General features: G+C 33.2%; 2 protein-coding genes and 1 long non-coding RNA gene across 4 annotated transcripts; 2 read left to right on the plus strand and 1 right to left on the minus strand.

Annotated features, from left to right (window-relative positions):
* Positions 1–3,850: 3,850 nt before the first annotated feature.
* LOC116182794 lies at positions 3,851–8,054 on the plus strand. Of its 2 annotated transcripts, none has more exons than XM_031503335.1 (4): positions 3,851–4,067; positions 4,121–4,302; positions 4,656–4,818; positions 4,963–8,054. In XM_031503335.1, exon 4 carries the CDS (start codon positions 5,498–5,500, stop codon positions 7,973–7,975), a length of 2,478 nt encoding a protein of 825 aa, XP_031359195.1. In that variant the 5' UTR covers positions 3,851–4,067; positions 4,121–4,302; positions 4,656–4,818; positions 4,963–5,497; the 3' UTR covers positions 7,976–8,054. Both variants share the same exon structure in this region, with proteins under 2 accessions (XP_031359195.1, XP_031359202.1).
* Positions 8,055–10,796: 2,742 nt separating this feature from the next.
* Positions 10,797–12,555, plus strand: LOC116160079. Its single transcript, XM_031473215.1, has 2 exons — positions 10,797–11,093; positions 11,156–12,555. The coding sequence occupies exons 1-2, from the start codon at positions 10,814–10,816 to the stop codon at positions 12,553–12,555; spliced, it is 1,680 nt and encodes a 559-aa protein (XP_031329075.1). The 5' UTR covers positions 10,797–10,813.
* A 1,555-nt stretch (positions 12,556–14,110) lies between these two features.
* On the minus strand, positions 14,111–14,793 carry LOC116158555. Its single transcript, XR_004142759.1, has 2 exons — positions 14,647–14,793; positions 14,111–14,360 (listed from the first exon to the last, which is right to left on the minus strand). It is a non-coding gene; the product is annotated as an uncharacterized LOC116158555 (long non-coding RNA).
* Positions 14,794–22,226: the final 7,433 nt, after the last annotated feature.

A 22,226-nucleotide genomic window follows, 5' to 3' on the forward strand; every position in this document is an offset into this window, starting at 1 on the left:
GATAGTTGCCAATTGCAAGATGAACAATTGCCTTTTCTGGTAGTATATTGCTATCCCAATTTCTTCTCGATCTTATGTAATATTTACGTCACTAAGAACTTTGGATTTTTTTCAGAAACATTTCTGCAATAAATACCTATACAAAAATAATTTATGATATACCTATTGTCAGATTCAGAATGAAAATGCTATTCCGTCATAAACGGTTTTGAGGCATGACAGCCTATTTTGTAGCCCATTTGAAACCATCCAATGGAGTGTCATAAGAGCGGTACTGTCTGATCTTTTTTTTAATAAATCACCCCATATTTTTAATGTGTCCAAATTTTCTACCTTTGTTATTCCATTTTCACCAGATAATGGGGTGGATCTTAATTGCCTTGGGATTCTAAGCGAGGATATGATGAAGGAATTAGTACCTTTGATTGGACCACGAGCAAGACTAAAATCCAATATCGAGCAATGGAAGACCTTGTTTCCGGGCTACAACGTTAACAAAGCTGTAAGGTTCCTCTTTCAAATGGAATTATTGTTATCATATTTTTTTCTTCTTGCCAGATATTATGAACTTCGCCTTGACCCTGACAAACCTTTAATTCGTGTATCATGGGCCACTGCGACAGGAGCCGAATACAAAGTAAACACGGTTGTAACAGTTGATGTAACCGACACTGGCAGTTACAGGTTTGGCGTTGTTAAGGACATATTCCTCTATTTTAACGAACATGTAATTTTGGAGTGTGGTATGCTTTCGACGGTAGATTTCAATGAACATGTTTTTGCTTACGAAGTCAGAGATTCACAAATCGAGGAATTACAGATAAAATACTATAGGCTGGAGTCCCTCGTTTCCCCTGTTCCAAATTGTTTAAACATTACGTCTGACAGTTGTAAGTACGTAACCGTTAGAAGTCCTTTGTAAAGTATTGTATTGTTTTCCGTTATATCTTTTGTTTAGTCTTTTGTTTAGTGTATCGTAAGAAAATTGTTTGTTTACTTACTGCTTGTAATAAATATATACTTCACCTAACAACGGTGTTTGTTTATTTAACTCCTTACTTAACTTGTAATAATCTTCAAGTTTGATTTCGATGTGTAATTGCGTCTTATTTTGCAGATCCGAATGCACTTTTTGATCTTATTCAGACAGATCTCGCCAAGACTGCTTAGGGTTTTAAGGTGATCAAGTAATAGAATCACTTTTGCCAACTGGATCGCATAAAAAAATGAAATATTTCCCACCATGAGAGCGGCCTGAAATGCTGCAACTGCTAGGGTCGCATCAGGAAAGGCAGTGATGCTACTATTGCAGTTACGGCATTTAAGACTGTTCTCATCGTGTGAAATATTTATTTCTTGGATGCTCTGGTATATAGTACGAGTACTGTACAGTACAGAAATTACTGTAATGCATGCTATCCTAATACTGTTGCACTTACCACAAAGTATAGTACAGGCTAGATCGTTTTCACTACCACCTACCGAGTAATTTAGTAGTGACCACAAACTATGCAATAGCATACACTAAAATAGTTCGGTATAGGTTACAGACGTCATTTTCACATAACAAGATGATCGATAAAAGTAACAAAAGGTTTAGTGAAACTAAATAAATTGACTTGTCGGTATATCAAAATACTTTCATTACAATTAACAACCCGGTACTGTGAGGTCCGGTAAATGCAACCAAACATTTGATTTTCCCTTAAACATCGTTATTTATGTCTAACCAATGCAGGGATTTTCGCCTGTAATAAACTCTGATTAGACATAAATTCTATAAGTAACCGGAATAGCCTTGTATTCACAACTAAACCTTCGGCTGTCACTATATCTACAGTATTTTCTTGTAGAGCATACTTGAATTCATTGGTCCTTACGGTAAATTTCTTTCCGTGTAGGTTTATTAGAATGAGCATAGCTAAAATCGCAGTATCGACAGAAATAACCCGATGTGCTAAAATTTTCGACAAACCCACCAACTTGATGACTGCCTAAGTTGTCTCCGATCACTGATAATAAGGAACCTTTTATATTAATTCGTTTATTGTCAACTTCTACTTCGACGCCTGTAACTTCTATAAACTTCAAATCTTCCAATAATACAGTTAGCACTTTATGAAAACCTAACATTTTAATAGTTTTTTCGTACACCAGTCCAATTAATTGAATATGACCCACTTTTGACCAATGCCTACTGGGTATATTATTAACTGTAAAGTATATTCCAACTACTTTATGCTTTTTTCTGGATGAACCTAAAGGGTTACAAATTTCGAAAGCGTCTTGGTAAAGAATTAATTGCAAGGCATGGGGATTATTCTCGTAAAATAAGTTATTCTTAAAAGAAATACCATCACATATATTTGAGAAATCCTCAACATTGCTTTCTGGTGAAAAATATGCTTTACAAAAATTTTTTGTTTTAAACAACATTTCTATCGTTTTTATAATCGGGACGTAATAAAACTTAGAACCACCTTCTAAATTAATACACTTTGGCGAAATGTAATTAAAATAGTTTTGATAGTATTTATTTCTTATGAATTTAGATCTTAGTTCACCATGTACGGCGTTATGAACTTTGTCAAACAAATTGTTTTCTAGAATGGCTTTATCGATTACAACATTGTTAGTTTTTAACTTTTCAATTATGTAATCATTATTTAATTTATTGAGGTCAGTTATACCATCGATAACTATTTGCATTGATTTATTTGTCATAAAGTATTTTGATTCCATTGTCAGATATAATGAACTGATTAACTTGAGGCTTAGCTCTTCATAATTATTGTTAGGTTGACCTTCACCTACTACGACAGGATTATAATCTTCATCTGAATCCAAATTGTTAATTACTTCGACGTCCCCGACGTCATTTATATCACAAAGCGTGTCTTTGTTTCTTACAAAAGAACCTTTCAAACTTTTAAAATGAATTCTACGCATATGTTGTGACAAATTATTCACCTTTGTAAACACTGTCTCAGTTTTACAGGAATCAAACAAAGGGCATTTCAAAGGAATGCTATTTTTAATGTGACTATATGCATGCTTACACAATTCATTTGTATTAGTGGTTTTAAATACACACACAGTGCATGAAACAGAAGCAAGCATCATCGTCGAATTATAATTAAATTTATGATTTTGGAGGATATGTTTTTGAAAGTGTCTGTAATTTGAGAAGTTTAAATTGCAGTTGTTTTTCAAGCATTTGAATGTTGCACCATGTGTGTTTCGATGATAGCTTAAGTGAACATTATATTTGCTCAATGTTTTTAAATTGAAACCACAAATGGTGCACTTAAATATCATTGTAACTTATACCTAGCTTATAACTACAATGGGTTAAATATAGGTATACTTTCCTTTTTATGTTTACACACCAACTCCAACACGAGCACCAGCACCACTAACGCACAGATAGAAGTAAAACGGTAATGGCGAACGCGCACAAGCACAAATTACTTACTCAATGCATAAAAATCCCGTGTCGACTATAAATTATTCTATTGGTTAAAATTTACATGATATTTGTAAAATTACTATTTCATTGAAATTTTCCCACTTTCTCTTTGAAAATTACAACCTATTTGAGTATACTATGTGTTTTTTTGAAATTTTACAATCCATCTTTGTAAATGTTTTACAGAATTGAAAAATAACAAATTAAATTTACAACCATTTTGCTATTCCTACAATCCGAATCAGAAAAATGCAAGAAATGTGTAAATTTCCCAGTATTATTGTCGTTATAAAATTTACAATCAATATTAAGGTAAATTACGTTAATTTCATTGTAATCTCTAAGTAAATTTACAGCAATTTTTTTCAGTGTATAGAAGATTTCGCAATATTATCAAAAAAAATTACAAATGTTTTTCCAAGAGAACAGGCTGCCACTTATTATGTGGCACCCATTCCAAAAAAAATGTCAGGTAATAAAATACATGAAAAAGCTCGGGGTAAGCTGGTCGACAAGCAAAGGAACTTGCTGTATATGGTAAAAAAACTTAAAAGCCCTAAAACAAACGAGATAGAAGCAGACGAATCCTATCATCAAGGTATATAGTAGAGTAATGTCACAATTCTTGTAAAGTTCAAACGTGATTTTTAGAAGTAATTGATCAGGAGGCAAAAGACAGTGAAATTTGGTTGCGACGAAACACCCAGCCGCAATGCGAAGTGTTACAACACTGGAAGCAATCCTATCTTGCTAGAAGAAATACGCAATTTCAAACTATTGCGCAATTTTTGGAACAGTGGCCAATTTTAAGATCTCCAATTGCCCCTGATCTGGTAAGTTCTTTACCTTGTCCACATTAGATCAACGAATTGCACGTATATTTTTTTAAATTGTATTAGTATGTTGAGGAATAGCGATTGATTTTGTTATGTTCGTGTATCCGTCTGTAAGTCCCGTCATTCTGCTAGATAACTGTAAGGGAATTTTTGAGATTTGTTTTCTGCAACAGACAGTTATGGACTAAATCCCAGACGAGTTCGTTAATCATTCAAATCGTTTGTGAGATTAACGGGAACTCGGTATACTATGGTTACCTACACATGCTTACAGGGGTTTAAATTACATTTCTTCTTTAAAAAAACTGTTGTTACGAGTTAGTTAGTCATACTATGCTTTTAATTTTCAGATTAATTATGACTTCGCGCAAGTGCACAAAGTTCCCGAGAATTTTGACCTACAGACTGAATTTCAAAATTTGTTTGAGGCTGTACTAACGCAGAGAAAATCATCGTTAAGTCCTGCTGATAATACTATTTTGCAGCTGCTAGATACCGATGATATAACTTCTGGTAAGCATGGACGATTGATATAGCTACTTTTTTTTGTAAGAGGTACAATAATTTGATTGAACAACAACTGAATCGATTTGCAAATCAATTTTAAAAAGACGTTTACCGGTTTACGGTATATTTGATTGCGTATTTTTGTTATAGATTCACGAAGAGCGATCCAACTGTATTTGCTGGCATCACTAGTGCCTCCAAAAGGGAGAACCAAAGTAAAGAAGCTTCACTGGAAGCCCTCTATTACTGAAGCAAGGGAAGGTGTTTTCGTGCATGTTTTAACACCAGGCGACATTGAACAGGCAAAAAAACAAAAAATTAATTCAATGTACTCTAAAGGTCTCACTGTGCAGCCTTATTTTATAATCATTGGACCAAGCCTTAATAACATTTCCCAAACTCTTGTTATAATTAATCAAAATACATATCAATGCAATTCCATTCTTGAAGCATTGGACTTCTGTTTTAAATCGTACATTGTTTTGGATGCAAAATATCCATTTCAATCGCAGCACTTATGGTATCTAATCCAGTGGATTGTTTATAAATATAGAGCAGCGACAGATCCAAAAATACTTTTTATCAATGATCTCGTAAATTCGTAAATAATAGTACATATTACGTTTTTGCTCTTAGTTTTGACTGATTTGTATAGCATGTTAAAACGGAACTATATTTGGTATTAATGCGAACCCAAGGCACAATAATGGAATCTTCACAAGGATATATATGCTTTAAATGTAAAGAAAATTTTTTTTCCCATAAAAACCTAATCAAACACATAAAAATATCTCATTTTTTTTTGACTGAGTACCGTTGTGAACAATTATACTGTTTCCGGTCTTACAAAGATCTGAATGGCTTGCGAAAACATTTTCAATCTCAACATGATAATCTTCCAGTGGAAAGTCTTTCAAAGAACACACAAGCTGTCAGTAAGACAACAAATATCTCAAGTGTGACTGATCATTTATCTGATTTAGCTAATTTTCATTCAGGTAGTTCAGAAACTACTTCTACTTCTGTACCAGCAGCTCCCCAAAATTATGATTTAAATAATGAAACAAATATTAGATCTTTTATTACTAACTATATGTGTACTCTTTATAGTAATACCTCAGTAAATAGAAGTGTTGTGCAATTCGTAATTGAAAACACAAAAATATTAATTGACAAAATTCTCACACACATTTTTGAAAATTTCTCAGAAGCCAATGTTACTACAGCAAAAGAAAATCTACGTTATACAATAAAAAATATTCTTTGTCTTTTCGAAACTACAAATTCTGAACATCAGAGACTGAAACTTTTAGAAAAATGTGAATCCTTTATTAAACCCTTTCCATTTACTATAGGAATCACAACTTGTTTGAATAGAATTGATACTTCAGAGGAAGCAACATTATCGGTTCGCGAAGCACGCGGACAAAAAGTGTGTATTCGTACGGTTCTCAAAAAATTCTTAGAATTACCAAATGTTTTAAACAAAATAGATTACTTTGTTCAATCACAGGAAGAAATTTCTTCTGAAATAGTTAGTATATTCCAAGGAGAGCTGTGGAAGTCTTTAAAGTCACGTTTCATAAACAAGAAGGTATTTCCTATTTATATATTTTTTGATGATTTTGAACCAATTAATCCATTAGGCTCTAGAGCTGGCATTTACAAAATAGGAGGTGTGTATCTATCCTTAGCTTGTATCCCTTTTGAATTCGCTTCCTTAATTGAAAATATTTTCTTAGTTCAATTATTTTATTCCAGTGATAGGGCTAGACATGGAAATAAAAAAATATTTGAAAGTCTCATTGACGATTTAATTTTTTTGGAACGTGAAGGAATTTACGTGGATAGACCTGACGGCATACAGGAAAAAATTTATTTCACTCTATTTCTTATATTGGGTGATAATTTAGGCTTAAACAGCATATTGGGATTTAATGAAAGTTTCAATTCCGATCATTTTTGCAGAATATGTTTAGCCACAAAGCAAATGTCGCAGGTAGAAGTCGATCAATTAAAATTTATTTTGCGAAGCAAAGAAACTTATAATTCTCATAGCACTAATTTTTCACATGGGGTAAAAGAATCCTGCATTTGGAATGTATTACCAAATTTTCACGTAACAAACAATATTTGCTGTGATATGATGCACGATGTTCTGGAGGGTATTCTAAGGTACGATATGGCTTTCGTTATCAATTCGCTTATTAGAAAAAAATATTTTAGTCTTGATCATTTAAATGAACGAATAAAATTTTTTAAGTTTTCTAAGGCAGATGCAGGTAATCCTATGCCTCAAATTAAGTCGGACCATTTAAAGAAAAACCATATAGTGATGAGTGCATCTGAAATACTTTCCTTAACAGTATATTTTAGTTTTCTTGTGGGGGATTTAGTGCCCCCAGAAGATGAAATATGGATATTTTATATTATAACGGTACAAATTTTAGAAATGATGTTAAATAGGGTGTTCACCACTCAATCTATAGCATACTTAAGTATTTTAATTGAGGAACATCATACAATGTTTATTGAACTATTTAAACAACACTTGAGACCTAAGTACCACATACTGTTGCATTATCCTTCGGTTATTAGAATGATTGGCCCTCCCCGACACTACTGGTCAATGAGGTTTGAAGGATTTCACAAGCTTTTAAAAAGTACAGCTAACAATACAGCCAGTCGCAAGAATTTGTTGGTTACTTTGAGTATCAAACAACAGTTAAGATTATCTTCTAGATTGGCCAACAAAAAGGGATTAGAGTGTGAAAAGAGATGTGGACCATGTAGTACTGTGAACACAAGTCATACTTTTAAAAACAAATTTAGCAATAAAGCTGTTTCTGTGCCTTGGGTAAACATTAACCATGTTTTGTTTAAGAAGGGTTTCTTTCTCAGTATTAGTGACGATAGTGATGAGACTGATGGTTTAGTTACTTTTGGCAAAATAATAGATATTATTATTGAATCAGAGTCTATATTTTTTTTATTGTCAATTTATGTTACTGTTGGATTTAGCACTCATTTTCAAGCTTATGAGGTATCGAAACTAAGTAAGAACACATTAATAATTCATCCTTTTCAGTCTTTGCAAAATAACAATGTTTATAACAATCGTGTATTGGGCGACGGTCGTAGTTTTATTTCTATGATAAAATAAAAGCATAACTAAATTAATTACCAATTAATATATTAGTTGGCCTAAAATATTTGTGTACATTTTGCGAGAGTCCACTACATTAAGTACAAATTTTCATTTCTGTTTCGTAGATTGTGCAATTGCTTATTTTAATTACCTTCAGTTTATTTTTTAAAAAGGCTGTTGATTGGAGTTACCTTAGACTGTGTGATTTTTTTTTTATTTGTTTAGGGTGAGATAATACCTAAAACCATGTAAGATAAATTAGGTTGTTTTATTCTTTATGAGAATTATTTTATTGATTTTTGTTGCTATAGTAAGTTAGCTTTTATTATAAACATTATATTATTTACTTATTATTAAAACAAATAAATTTTTTCATTCATAGTGGTCCGCTTCTTATTTATCAATATGGGATGGCAATGCATAGCCTAGGGTAATACAATAGGGAATAATTTTGAAAAACGTCTGTGTAATTTTAGTTATAAAAAATTTTTGCCGCTACAATTATTACGTACCTATGAGCAGCAGGTGTCCTGAAATAAACATTTTAACTTTGAAACCGCTAGAAAAGAGAAACATTTAAGATAGAGAGTTCTAAATGAATTCGTAATTGTTTTTGGATCCAATAAAAATTACTTTTCAATCAAGAACAGAAACTTTTTGATAAATAAATACATGACTGAAATCAAAATCTGGGTACTGTTATTTCAAAAATCATATGATTTTAAACGAAAAGCAGGAGCTTTTGGCTGAATCGGTAAATGTTTCTTCAACTAAAACCATTTACTATTGGACAAAGAAAAGCTTATACTGTAGGTAAGTTCTAACACGTTTACAATAAGTGCTGTTGCTTTTTTGGTAAATGAAAAAGTTCTTCTGCCAAAAAACAAGTTTATTGAATCAAAAACGTTTATCTCGAAGAAAGTTATTTAGCTGCTTGCACCAGGAAATATTTCATATATGGTTTTTGGGATAAGATTGTTAACCATTGAGAGAATGAAAAATTTACTTCGTTGTAGTGAAATGTTTCTTCAAGCAAAAGCATTTACTATTCGGCAAAGAAAGAATTATACTGTATGTAAGTTCTAACACTTTACAATAAGTGATGTTGCTTTTCTGGTAAATAACAACGTTCTTGAGCCAAAAATCGAGTTTCTTAAATCAAAAACGTGAATCTTCAAGAAAGTTATTCAGTTGTTTGCACCAAGAAATATTTCGTATATAGGTTTTGGGGTAAGATTGTTAACCATTAAAAGAATGAAAAATTCACTTGCTTGCACTAATTTTAGTAAACTTATACAAAGAAGGTTGATGCTTTGTACCAAGAAACATTGCTCTTGGACCTATTCAAAAGCTCCAGTTTTTTTAGTCAAAGCCATAATCATTTCGTTTAAGAGTTTCTTTTTTTCAGTGTAGTATTTACGTGTTCAATAGATTGGGTAAGATGGGTCGACAATTTAAATTTGTTGAATAAAATAGGTATACTTGTACTTATTACCAACAGGGAATTATGCTTGTTATATGGACAATACTACCGAAAACAGAGAATTGTTAAACATATCTTATGAAGAATCGCAGTTCAGTGTGGAAACGGAGGTGCAGGAAAATTCTGCAACTGCTACTATACATCAGAGGGTAACTTCTATTTTTTGTTAAAAAATGTGATGGGTAATACCTAATGTTACAGAACCAGAGCCACGTTGGACGAATGAAGCGATTCTCCTATTAATAACTTTGTATGAGGAAAATCTACAGTTATTCAAATCAGCTAAGTGTACAAATAAGTCTGTATGGACGAAAATTTCAAAACAAATGGGTGTGAAAGGTCATTTGTTTACTTGTGAACAAATTGATAATAAATTCAGAAACTTAAAAAAAACCTACAAACGCATAAGAGACAATAATGGGAGAACAGGTGCAGGAGCTATTAAATGGCCATATTTTGATCAATTCGAAAATATATTTGGGACATCGGCAGAAGCTAGTCCTCTTGCTGTTGTCAGTAACATGAATGAAGCCGGGCCATCTTCGCCAGCTTCATTTAGGGTACGGTGGGCTAAGAGTACGCGTCGGTTAAGAGTACGAATCAAAATTTAATAACCTATAATTAGTTTATATTACCGGCCAGTACAACCAATGTTTGCTTTGTGATAACGTCTATCCCGGGTAAAAATATTAGTTTTATATTGTGAAAACGGTAGCTGCTGTGGTAAGTTTATTATTCCTTAGTGTTTTGATGTAATTTTTGTTACTTTTTATTTGAAAGAAATTGATATTTACAGTAAAATAACAGTTTCTTCCATTTCTTAGGTTATGTTGCTATTTCAATAGGTATACATGTTGTGGCCAATCATAGCGCGTTGATTAACGCGGGAGTTTCAAATAATTAAATTATTTTTGCATGCCATGTCGGCTAAGAGTCCGCACCAGTGCGCATCCAAAGAGTGCGCAGTTTGAGAATGCGTACTCTTGGACGACTAGTAATTTATACGTATTTCTTTCTAGTTTTAAATGGGTAAATACAAAAGGAAAAGTGAAAGAAAACTAGTTTTCACCGAAAATATTCTACAATCTATTAGAGAGAGGATTGCCAACGGAGAAAGTAAGCGGCATATCGCAGAGACCTTGGGAATACCGGAGTCAACTCTCCGAAAACGACTAAAATGTGGGACAGTTCCTAAATCCCTTGGCAGATTTACTGCAGTATTTAGCGCAGAACAGGAAAAAGAACTGGCTAACCACATCCGCAAATTAGATTCTATGTTTTATGGCATTTCACAAAAACAATTACAATTTGCTGCATATGTGTATGCTGAAAGAAAACAACTTCATCACCGTTTTAACAAAAGTAAAAAAATGGCAGGAAAAGACTGGATTATAGCCTTCAAGAAGCGTCACGGACTTACACTTAGGCAACCTGAAAAAACTAGTCTTGCCAGGGCGGCGGGTTTTAACAAAGTGCAAGTCGGGAGATTTTTTGACAATCTTAAAAGTTTAATTACAACCCATAAATTTGAACGAGCTCAAATTTATAACATGGATGAAACCGGGCTTCTCACGGTTCCGAATAAAATGCCTAAAGTACTAACTAGCAAAGGGAAGAAATCTGTTGGAAAAATTGTTTCCGCGGAAAGAGGTGGGTGAACTATTTCTTTTAAAGTCAATAATATTACCATTAAAAACTTTTTTTTATTGCAGGTACTTTAGTTACAGCTGTGTGCTGTGTCAGTGCAGCAGGTCATTATATACCTCCCGCATTAATCTTTCCAAGAAAAAGAGAGAAACAAGAACTGCTTGATGGCGCTCCTGCAGGATCGATATTGATGGTATCAGATTCCGGCTTTATTAATACCGATTTATTCCTAAAGTGGCTTAAGCACTTCAAATCATCTGCCAAAGCTTCACTAGAATCAAATCATGTTTTGCTAACTCTCGATAATCATAGTTCACATATAAGCTTGGAAGCAATTTTGTTCTGCAGAGAAAACGGGATACATCTACTGAGCCTTCCGCCGCATAGCAGCCATAAGCTGCAGCCTTTGGATGTTTGCTTTTTTCAGCCACTGAAAACTAGCTACAGTGTTGAAGTTGACAAATGGCATGTCAATCATCCAGGAAGACCCATTACGATTTACCAGGTGTCGTCATTATTTGGCGCTGCATATAATCGAATTGCCAACTTAGAAAAAGCACATAAAGCATTTTCATGTACTGGCATTTACCCCTTCAACCCTGAGGTATTTTCTGAAGAGGACTTCATGGGAGCAACAGTAACCGAACGTCCAATCAATGAGACCTTCAATGAAGTAGTGGATCCTAATGATGCAGTGTCACCTGCAGTTTCATCAGCAATATCACCAGATAAACAGATAAATATTATTGAAAATGTTTCCATATCATTTGAAGATTCAGAAATAAGAAATATGTTGCTTAGTGCAAAACCAAATTATCCTGTTGTTTTAGCATCTGCTAACAATCCGGATATTGCTATTTCCTGTCAAGAAAATACTGAACTTAATACAAATGGTGAAATAGAACCTGACAGTGTAGTTCATGCAGAAGATGGAAACGAAAACAAAGGTGGTAATGATGAAAATAGTTGTAGAGCAATAGAGATTGAAAAAGCAGTTGAGGAAGATCAGATAGAAAAAATTATTCCAATCCCAAAATGCAATAGAGAAAAGAAAGCAAGTAAAGGAAAAAAATCAGAGATATTAACTAGCACACCATATAAAGAAGAGGTCGAAAACTGCAACGAAAAACGAGTTGCCAGAAAGATTCCCAAAACAACAAAAAGGAAAATTTTGTGCGAAGAAACTGAAAATAAGAACAAGCCGAAAAACACAAAGACTGCAAAGAATAATAAAGAAAACCCAAAAAGTAACTCATCAAAAAGCAAAAGTCAAAAAAAGAACAATGAGAATTCCACAAACAAAAACCAAGTTGAGGAAGATGCTGGAATTTGTCCAGGCTGTGGCGATACCTATTCTGACCCACCTGAATTAGATCTGATTCAGTGTACCCTTTGTTTAGAATGGTGGCACGAAGTTTGTACAGCGTATACAACTGGTGAATTTCAGTGCGATGTGTGTTTATAAGCATGCGTACTCTTAACAGGCTGGTGTGCGCACTCTTTGACCAACAAGTGGTCTAAGAGTGCGCATTTGCATCATTTTTTAAAATTATTTCTTGATAAGAATTTATAGATTTTAGTTGACTTTTCCTTTGTTTATTTGTAAGCCAAAACTGTAAATAATATTTTTACAAAATTTTTTTGACTTTTTATACCCTACACTGAGAGAAAGAAATATTACATATTACCTTAATAGAGTAATTGTTAAACAATTCTAGATTGAAAATCCGACCTAATAAACTTTGATTAACAATAACTCTACAATTTAGGTATTACAAAATATTTTGTTAATAATAAATACCTAGCATTAGTAAGAATTCCTGCCGTATTATTAAATAATCTTAAATTATTTATAAATATTCTTTTTTTTTCATAATCCACGTTAATATCAATGTTTGCGACTTTATTGTTAATCAACCTTTTTTGTAATTAAGAAAATGCAGTAATCCTCAACATACTATATTATGATTTTACAATAAATAAAAATAATAGATAATCAAATTGCTTATAGATTTTTCTTTTACGTATTATTTATTAACATCAGTGGTTTATCAGAAAAATATTTTAATTTATTATTAATTAATAAAAGAATATTTATTATCAATATTTTGTTTACCATTGAATACCGGCCAGAAGGATATTTCAGCATAAAGATACAAATAAATGTTCTTATTAAAATATTTATTTGTCTATAGTATCAAAATATATATAAACATACATATAAAATAAAGAAAAATAAATTCACACATAACAAAAAATAAAGACGCAGATTGCAAAGTACATTGAAATAGTATATATCTAAATATTTAGGTAATCTATATCATAAAAAATGACACGTATACAAATAAAGAAAAATAAATTCACATACCTATAACAAAAAAATAAGTTAATCCTATTAACACTTCAAACTGTTTCTTTTAAACAGTGCTCATATTACTCAGAAATGTCAAACCATTGCCAGCAATGTGAGTTCGTAATGAACAAAGTGTATCATTAATGTTAATACAAAACTTTTTGTTGGTATGCTTAATAACAAGGTAACTAGCAAAATGTTCCATGTATCCAGTTTCAACATCACTGTATATAAACCAAACAGTGCCATTTTCACAAAATATAATGTTGTCTATTTTCCCAAATTCCGGTTCTATTCCATCACTGTTGTGTAAGGGCAGTTGCATATAGTGATTTGGCTTAAAAATGATTCCCTTTTTTTTAATCCACTTTATAACACTGCAGTTTTGAGAGAAACGCTTTTTTAGGGTAAGTCGGGGGGAGATGGCCATAGTTTTATATCGTGCATGAAAATTTCACTAGAAACTGCAATAAAGAACCGCTCTTGCATGGATATACTTCCTAAAGTATCGGCAATCTACATCCTGAGGTAAAAAGACTTTATTTAAAAAAAATGATTAAAATAAAAATCAAAAACGAAAACAATGCAATTGGCCATCTCTCCCCAACCTATCGGGTAAGATGGCCATACTACTAGGGGAAATATGGCCAGGGTACAAACGACAACGTAAGGTAAGTATTTATTGGTGCTAAAATGAAACATGAAATCATCATTAATTAATTCAAAAAATAAACAGTAAAAACCAGTAGGTAAGGAATAGTTTTGCCCTCTAGGGTTTTTCGCGGTATGCCGAATGTCATGGAAGCCTGTCTGACGGAGGAATTGTTCTGGTTCACAGCTTCGATAGCAAGTATCAAATCATTTTGGCTCCAATTGCCACGGCATCGAACGTGCTTCGGGGTATACGTTCTTGGCATCTACGAAGAACAAAAATAATGCAATTAACTACATGGCCACCACACCCAGAGAAAACATGGCCATCTATCCCTTTTGTCTGGGAGAGATGGCCATAGCAGGTTTGCAGCGACATAACTACAGCACCAACCGGAACTATAGGTTAGGATCATCTCTAAAGTTTCTACTTCCACAAAAAAAATACCTGCAGCATGAAACTAACATGTATCATATGCTATCATATAATGTTTTGTATGTGGTTGAAAAATATTCAAGCCAATGAAACAATCAAAGTTATTTTATACTTACATTGAACAATCGTGGTGCGTAATACACATGCTACACAGCAAACTGATGCCACTAGGATCTATATTACAGCACCAGCAACGCCATCGATCGTTAAACATTGGAATTATTTGAGTGGGCCATCTTCCCCATATGGCCATCTTCCCCCGACTTACCCTATCGAATCAGGTAGCTCTATTTGGTTGATCTTACAAATAAACGGTCCCAAAATGGGCAAATCTTCTAAACCATCGTTCATAACTAGTCTGTGCGATAAAATCAATTGATGTTTTAAAGCAAGAGTATATGTAATATTAAGTCGTGAGGTAACAACATGAGCATTATCTTTTGCAATTTTATGAAATGCCTCAAAACGTATAGATGAAACATATTTTAAACAACCTACAAGCGCAATTGTGGATGGATAATGGACTAAAAAGTGAAATTTAGGTGGCAGAGTACCTACAATCAAAAAGACGAATGTATAGTTGGTTAAAATTTGATATAATACTTTTTAAATAGAAAACTTCCTCAGATCTTAGTGATCTTTTTGTGACAATGTGAACAATAGTAAAAAGAAGGTGAAAAAAATACCAAACCTGATCCGAATCATCGATTAAATCCCCAACAATTAAAGGGAAGTAAGAAATAAAAGCCTGCATTTCAGAGGACGACATAATTATAGCCCCCTTTTCTAGATGCTTTAAATTAACAGGTGGAATTCTATTACCAATATCGATTTCACAGTCATAATCAAAGTATTTGATTCTGTCATTTAGTCGATAAATTGTAAAATATTTTTTGCTAAAAATGAAATCGTTAAGAATTTTTGCCATTGAGTATCTGCACACTCCTTCAAAAAGATCGTGCATAATATCACATGAAACGTTAATAGAGCAATGAAAATATGACAATTGATTGAAAATACAGATTTCTTTAACACCTTCATAATTAACACAATAGTTCTCAGGGTTTCGTAAAAGAAATGGATCTTCTAAATGCATTGTTTGAGTTAAGTTTTTATCAGCTCTGCATATTCGACAAAAATATGAAGAATTGAAGCTGGTATTGAAACCCAAAACAGAATTCATTCCTAGATTGTCGCCTAATATTAAAGGTGCTATAAAAAAGATTTGCTTTCGTTCATTATTTTCCAATATGATTTCAATACCTTCTTGTTCCAAAAATAATAATTCTTGGACAATAGGTTGGAAAGATGCATCATTGCATTTTTCTCTGTCGGTGCTATGAAATAATGCAAATAAAAATATATTTTCTAATTTTGCTGAAAACTGTGGTGGTATACAAGGTAATGAATAGTAAACAGCTCCTATTATATGGACACCTGCATGACTTCCAAGTGGATTGCAAGATTCATAGTCGTCAAAATATATAAATATTGGAAAAGTAAGGCCTTTATTTTTATACACATTGTCGCTTGTAATTTTTTTTCCATAAACTACCAGTTAAAATTGATTCGTAATTATGACAACTGTGTTGCAGATCCATGTAGCAAACCATTTCTTTATACATATTTGGAAGCTCCAAAATTTTTTTCAAAACGTGTCTAATCGGAATATACTGCCCTTGACAAGACTTATTGAACCCAAAACTACCTGATGTATCATCACAAATTTCACGTATATGGTAAGGAATAGGTTTTATTAAATACTCTTGATTTTCAAGATACTGGAAGCGTTTGTATTCAGTTTGAAATAATTGCATTGAACTATTATTCATTGACAAATTTTCCAAAATTTCATTTTGTACAACTTCATCCAAGTTTGTAATGAGAGGTTTTATTTGGTCTCGATTATTTTGCATGACTTGAGTTAACAACTCAAAGCTATCTTCCACAACTGTCTGTACAATAGAACGGGTGAGAACTGATTTGCTATATAATTTTGAGATAAACTGCAAATAATAATGAAAAATGTTGTCATTTGTATTTAAATTTAAAGGATTTTCATTTACTTCTATGATTGAAGACTCTGCACACCTTTCATCAATATTGACATCAACATTTGTAGTAGAAATTTCCAATTTATTGTTATTAGGGTGATAATTTTTTGATTCACAAACCATAATGTGTCTCCGCAATGATGATAAAGAACTGAATTTTCTTTCACAAACGATATTACCACAAGTCCATTCGCTACAATGCTTATGAAATGCTAATGAATGGTTTAAAAACATTTGTTTGCTAGTTACCCTTTTATTACAATGAGCGCACTGCATATTTATTAAAATATATCAACAAAAGAAGTTGCGGTCTAATTTCTTACTTTATTCTAAGAATAACTTTGTTTGCTAAATCTATAATACCCGGAGAATTATCGAACTCAGTATTTAGTTGGTAAATGGCCCTTTGTATAAATAACCAAATATGCTCGCACTCTGAGGGATAATTTAGCATTAATGCATGAAAAATTGTAAAGCATATATCAATTGCTTTCAAAATATTAGGCGCCTGGTATAAAGCAGTTTGAAAACTTACAAAAATACTCTTTATATTTTCGTAGTTTGACCCTTCGAAAATTATGAAAGGTAAGGCACTGTTGTGTTGTCGATTTTCTGCTACGCCTGCAATATCACCTGCAACCTGAAATATGCAAAATTTTAGAGTACGAATAAAAAATTGTACCTGACTCACCTTTACATGAACAATAAGGCTGCGTAGAATTTCTTGCGGTGATAGATGTGCTCTACTTCTCTTTGTGTTTTGTTTTGCAGGTAAAAGAGAGCATAACAATGTTAACATCAAATAGTGTTTTTAATCTAAAACACGAAACTGAGTAAAGGCGTCAACAATGTTCAACTTTACCAGTGGAAGTTCCTGATGAATTAATAATTTCCAAAAGCATCAAGTCACTTGTATTTAAATGCTTGAACTTCAAGGATTTTAAATGTGCAAAAGCTTGTTCGAAATTGTTATACATCTTCATTACTTTTAGGGGGTCCATGTAGTAGATGAATTCTTGTACCGATCAATCCATGTAGTAGATGAATTCTTGTACCGGTCAATCCATGTAGTAGATGAATCCTTGTATGTAAATGAATTTGCATCTTGCGAATATTCCGGAGTACGAACACCTGTTGATTGCCGGCAGCTATCCGGCGTACCACCGAGTAGATAAGCGCTAACACCTAAACGATACCGGGAGCGACCAGCTGATGGTGGAATTTTCGGAAGATACGATCTTTTACACAACCTTTTTTGTTATTTGCTTCAATACCATTAATCTAGTGTAACCTTCCGACGATTTATGATCGGAGCTTTGTATTTTGTTCGCATCAAGTGTTTGAGGTCGTGACTCTCTTCAAGAGCAACGCACCTGTATTTAACGTATGGGTAAACGAGCCGGCTACGAGTAAGCTATTTTTGGCCCTTCCGGCTCATATAATCGTTCCGAGCGTTGTAGCTTGGGGTTTGTTTTTGTGTTACAGAACTGGAACTTCGAAGGAGAGCTCTTTTTCGGAGAAGACAGCGTATGTGTTATTCAAGGTAAGATTTTTAATTTACTTGTACCCAGTGTTGCCTATATGAGTTGTTATTCGGGTTAACTTAATTCAATCTTTGAATCATTGAAATTTTAACTACATTTTTGCTCGATCATTGTTGTAGGGGTCTGGTAACGTAATTATTAAGGAAGGGTTCATGAATTTATTTGGGGATTATTTTTGTCATTTAAAGTATTTGTTATTGTCGTATTGAAGATACATTTTATTTGCCGATCCTGCACCGTTTTGTCAGGATTAATAAATCAGAATTGCTCAACATTATTAGGGTATTTAACTTTAAAGTCTGAATACATCTAAAAAATAACGTTTATTACTTTTGTAGTATAAAACAAACTTGTGAACTAATTATATGCTTACCAATAAATGTCCTTTAGAATTCAAAATAATTGGAAATGTTGTTAAAATCGCATTCAAGTCAGCTTTTGCATTCGTAACCAGTTCCTGACGATATTCACAACATTTTTGCCAGTTCTCTACAATTTGGTCCCAGGGTTCAATATTGTTTTTCAGAAAATTAATTTCCGATGTACAATCCTCGTAACCACCTAGAATGCCATACATTTTCAAGTTAGGTATAGGTTTGACAATAAAATAATTTGAAAAAACTAACCTGCTGCAGCTTTACAAGAAGACTTTCTTCTCGTCTTTGATGAAGGCAACAAATTAGCTCGCCTTAAAAAAGTTAATTTGTTCTTATACTTGTCAACAAGTTTTCCACGGGCAGTGGAAGAAGTGTTGTCTCTTGAATTTCTCTTGCAAACAGGAGCAATGTAGTAAACTTCTTTATTTTCGTTAGGAAATAACGAAACAATTTCATTTGAAATATAATTGAAGTGTTCATTCGCTAATCGACTACAATGAAACATTTAAAAAAAAACAGGAAAAAAATTAATATTGCATACAAAATGGGTTCCAAGTTCAAGAAAAAAGATACTATAATGTGACATAAATAGGACTGACAAGCAGAATCTAATTCCCCTTCTTTTAGATAAATGGACTGAATTGCTCGTCCAATCGCTTCTTTATCCAAAAGATTTTTTAATCCCTGATACTCTTTTGGAAGAGTTACTACTTCAAAAGTTCTTCGTGGACCATCATTAGGTAGGGGATGTATTATGGTCGATTTTTCATAATTTTCACAAATTGGAATTGAATCACTTCTACAAACAATCATTTACGTATACCCAGCAGTGCCAGTGCCTGTAACAACTTTTGAACCTACCGTGCTGATGATGATACTTGAATATTACTGGCATCTGAGAAATCTGATGCATCAGTAAGTATTATAACGGGTGCCGTTTCAGGTGTTAATTTTAGATTTGCATCATGCTGACCTTTCTCGATTGTTGCATAAGTCAAGTTCTCTTCACTAAAACTGGGTACAAAACTGAAAGAGTTCAAAAAATGTGATTAATATACTAAAACCTACATCTGTACAATACTTTGTGGATCATTTTCAAGTTCACTCTGTTTCAATTCCTGCTTCAGCTTAGATTTTATTTTTAAGCGATCCCCTAACATGGGGCAAATATATTTAAAAGATTCTTCATCACCTGCTAGTTCTTTCAATGTTGGCCAATCATCAATTCCATTTTCTTGAATAAGAATGAAAATTTAATAATTCACCCATCTGATTAGGGATAACGTAAAAAAAATACTCGTAAAAGTGAAGTATTAACTATAATTCTTCAAAATCTTTCTTAGAAATGTATCTATTGTAACAGTTACTTTATATTATTAATGGTTAATATGCAACATATTAGCAGTTATTCGCATACCTACTCTGGCAAATTTCACTGACTCATAAAAGATGACCGAGTACTTGAGAAATGTACTGCTTAAATCATCAAAATTGTATGATACCGGATACGTTACATAGGTACCGACTTCTACCCATAAACGCGCTTCTACTGCGCGGATACAAGTAGGCTTACCTGGTTTTCAAAAATCAAAGTTTAAAAAGAATATTGCTACTCACCCTCAAAAGTTTGAATTAGATGCGTCAAATTGACATTGGTCAAAAAAGTTGTCAATGAATCCGAGTTACAAGACATCATAGCTGCATACACACTTACTTACACTGAGAAAAAAAATCAGTCAAATCAAAAGAAATATAAGTGATATTACCTGACCAATTCGGTTCCATCTCAGCCTACATATTTCTTGGTTGATATAACTGATATTAAACGGTAAAACGAATACTGCTCAATGAACATATCAACCAGTTAATTCTACCGTTTCTCAATTGATGCTTAAATAAGTCAGATATACCGCACATGGCGTAGTTGACAACCTACTAGCAAGTTGATTCAACCCGTGTTAAAGCGTTACTCTGTATAAAAGCCAGAGTTAAAGTAACTTATGAAAGGATTTTGATTTACCGCTTCATACAGTAACATTAATTGTGACAAACTTATTTGTACTGGAAAGTCGTGTTAATGTGACGTTTCGATTTCCTGGCAAAATCGTTGCTTCAACTTTTTGAAAATTCGTTTCACTTTTATATCTTGTAGATTATACAAACAGAAAAAGTTAACGCAACACCTACAGGCAAGTTAATTTAACTAAACATATACGTAGTAATAACCCTTTTCTCGTTGTAGGCGAAACGCGTATTGTAGGTAATGTACAGTCACGCATAAAATTAATGATCTTAAACTATGTGAAGTCATTAATTTTGTCCGTGATTGTAATAACATATTTAATCGGGTAGTGAACAAAAGATGCCATAATCATAGTTGTATGTATTATATAAAAAAGAAATACAAGTAGTTATTCTACCTACAAAAATCCTTATGAAGGTAACTGTGATTTGTTGCGCCCAGTGTTGGTATGTGAAACATGTCATTGGAGCTTGAGCATTTTCTTTTAGAATTTCTTTTGCGATGATTTTACAAAGCTGCTGTCGCCCCTGCTCCCGTAAATCGGCCCTCTACCGTTGCAGACAATAGAGAAACTAGATCCTGTAATAAAAACGCACATCACCCTATGGCATTTAGTGAGATTATAATCTATTAGTAATAACAATAATTATACTTTAGGTATATAGTCAATTATTAACAAGATTAAGACCAACCTCTTTAGCAGGAACTAGAACTAGATGCTCGCACTGCGATGCGGTTTTTATCTTGAGCATCAACTTGGGGACAATGCACAACCTCAGCTGTCTCTTGACTTTCGAAGTCAGTGGTTATATGGCTGACCTTCTTCGATTGGTAAAACACTTGCCTAAAACCAATGCAATGCTTTGTAAAAAATAAACAACAATGTGTATAAATAAGTTAATAATGACCCTCTTAAAAGGGAAATTTGTTACTAAGAATGCGCACTATTAGGTAATCAAGGGAAACACTTACGTCGTCAGTTGATGTGCTTGGAAATTGAACCATATTACACTTAAGATGTGTTTTGTGAATGTTTTGAATTTCTTTGCTTGCTTTAAAGCGGTAGATTTGGAGATGGTTGTTTTTTTTCATTTTTTTGACCTCTACTCCCGACCCAGAAGCAGATCCCACAGAAACACCCTGTATATGCTACTGTCTCGCTCTCACCTACGAACCTACCATAAAGTCCTACTCTGTCGACGAACCTTTGTCCTTGTACATTTCAATTGTGGACAAAATTAAGAGCGGCAACGATTAAAATTACGAACTGACAAGATGCCTTAATATCGATAACATCGAATCGATAAAACACTGTACTGAGTAGGTACCATATACATATTTGAAGAATTTTCTCACACATCATACTAAAAGTGTCTACTTACCTTTAAACTTTTGGCAATACATCCCCAGTTCCCATTCTTGAAGTTTTTGTACCGTTTCCAGGTCGGCCATTTATTACCAGTATCACTCACTTATAAACACTGAAAACGCGTATAAAGTATACCTAGCTACTCTACTGTGGATTATGAAATTAATCGCATTTCATCTACCATCAACAAAAAATCGGGTGGCTTAACAACTTACAAATTTCCTGCAACCTTTACAGTTTACAATGAGCCTTTCTTATCAGTTACTGCTACCGTTTACGCACAGTTGCAGACAACAGAGAAAAAAGGGTAACTTTACGCTTTCAAAGTT

This window comes from Photinus pyralis, unplaced genomic scaffold (assembly GCF_008802855.1).
Source record: "Photinus pyralis isolate 1611_PpyrPB1 unplaced genomic scaffold, Ppyr1.3 Ppyr1.4_LG1, whole genome shotgun sequence".
Classification (NCBI taxonomy): domain Eukaryota; kingdom Metazoa; phylum Arthropoda; class Insecta; order Coleoptera; family Lampyridae; genus Photinus; species Photinus pyralis.

What these genes read in the sequence shown, in the direction of transcription:
- LOC116160079 (XM_031473215.1), top strand. Translation starts at nt 10,814, where the DNA reads ATGGCAGGAAAAGACTGGATTATAGCCTTCAAGAAGCGTCACGGACTT. An exon ending in AATTGTTTCCGCGGAAAGAG is followed by an intron (nt 11,094 to 11,155) that starts GTGGGTGAACTA and finishes TTTTTATTGCAG; the next exon opens with GTACTTTAGTTACAGCTGTG.
- LOC116182794 (XM_031503335.1), top strand. Translation starts at nt 5,498, where the DNA reads ATGCGAACCCAAGGCACAATAATGGAATCTTCACAAGGATATATATGC.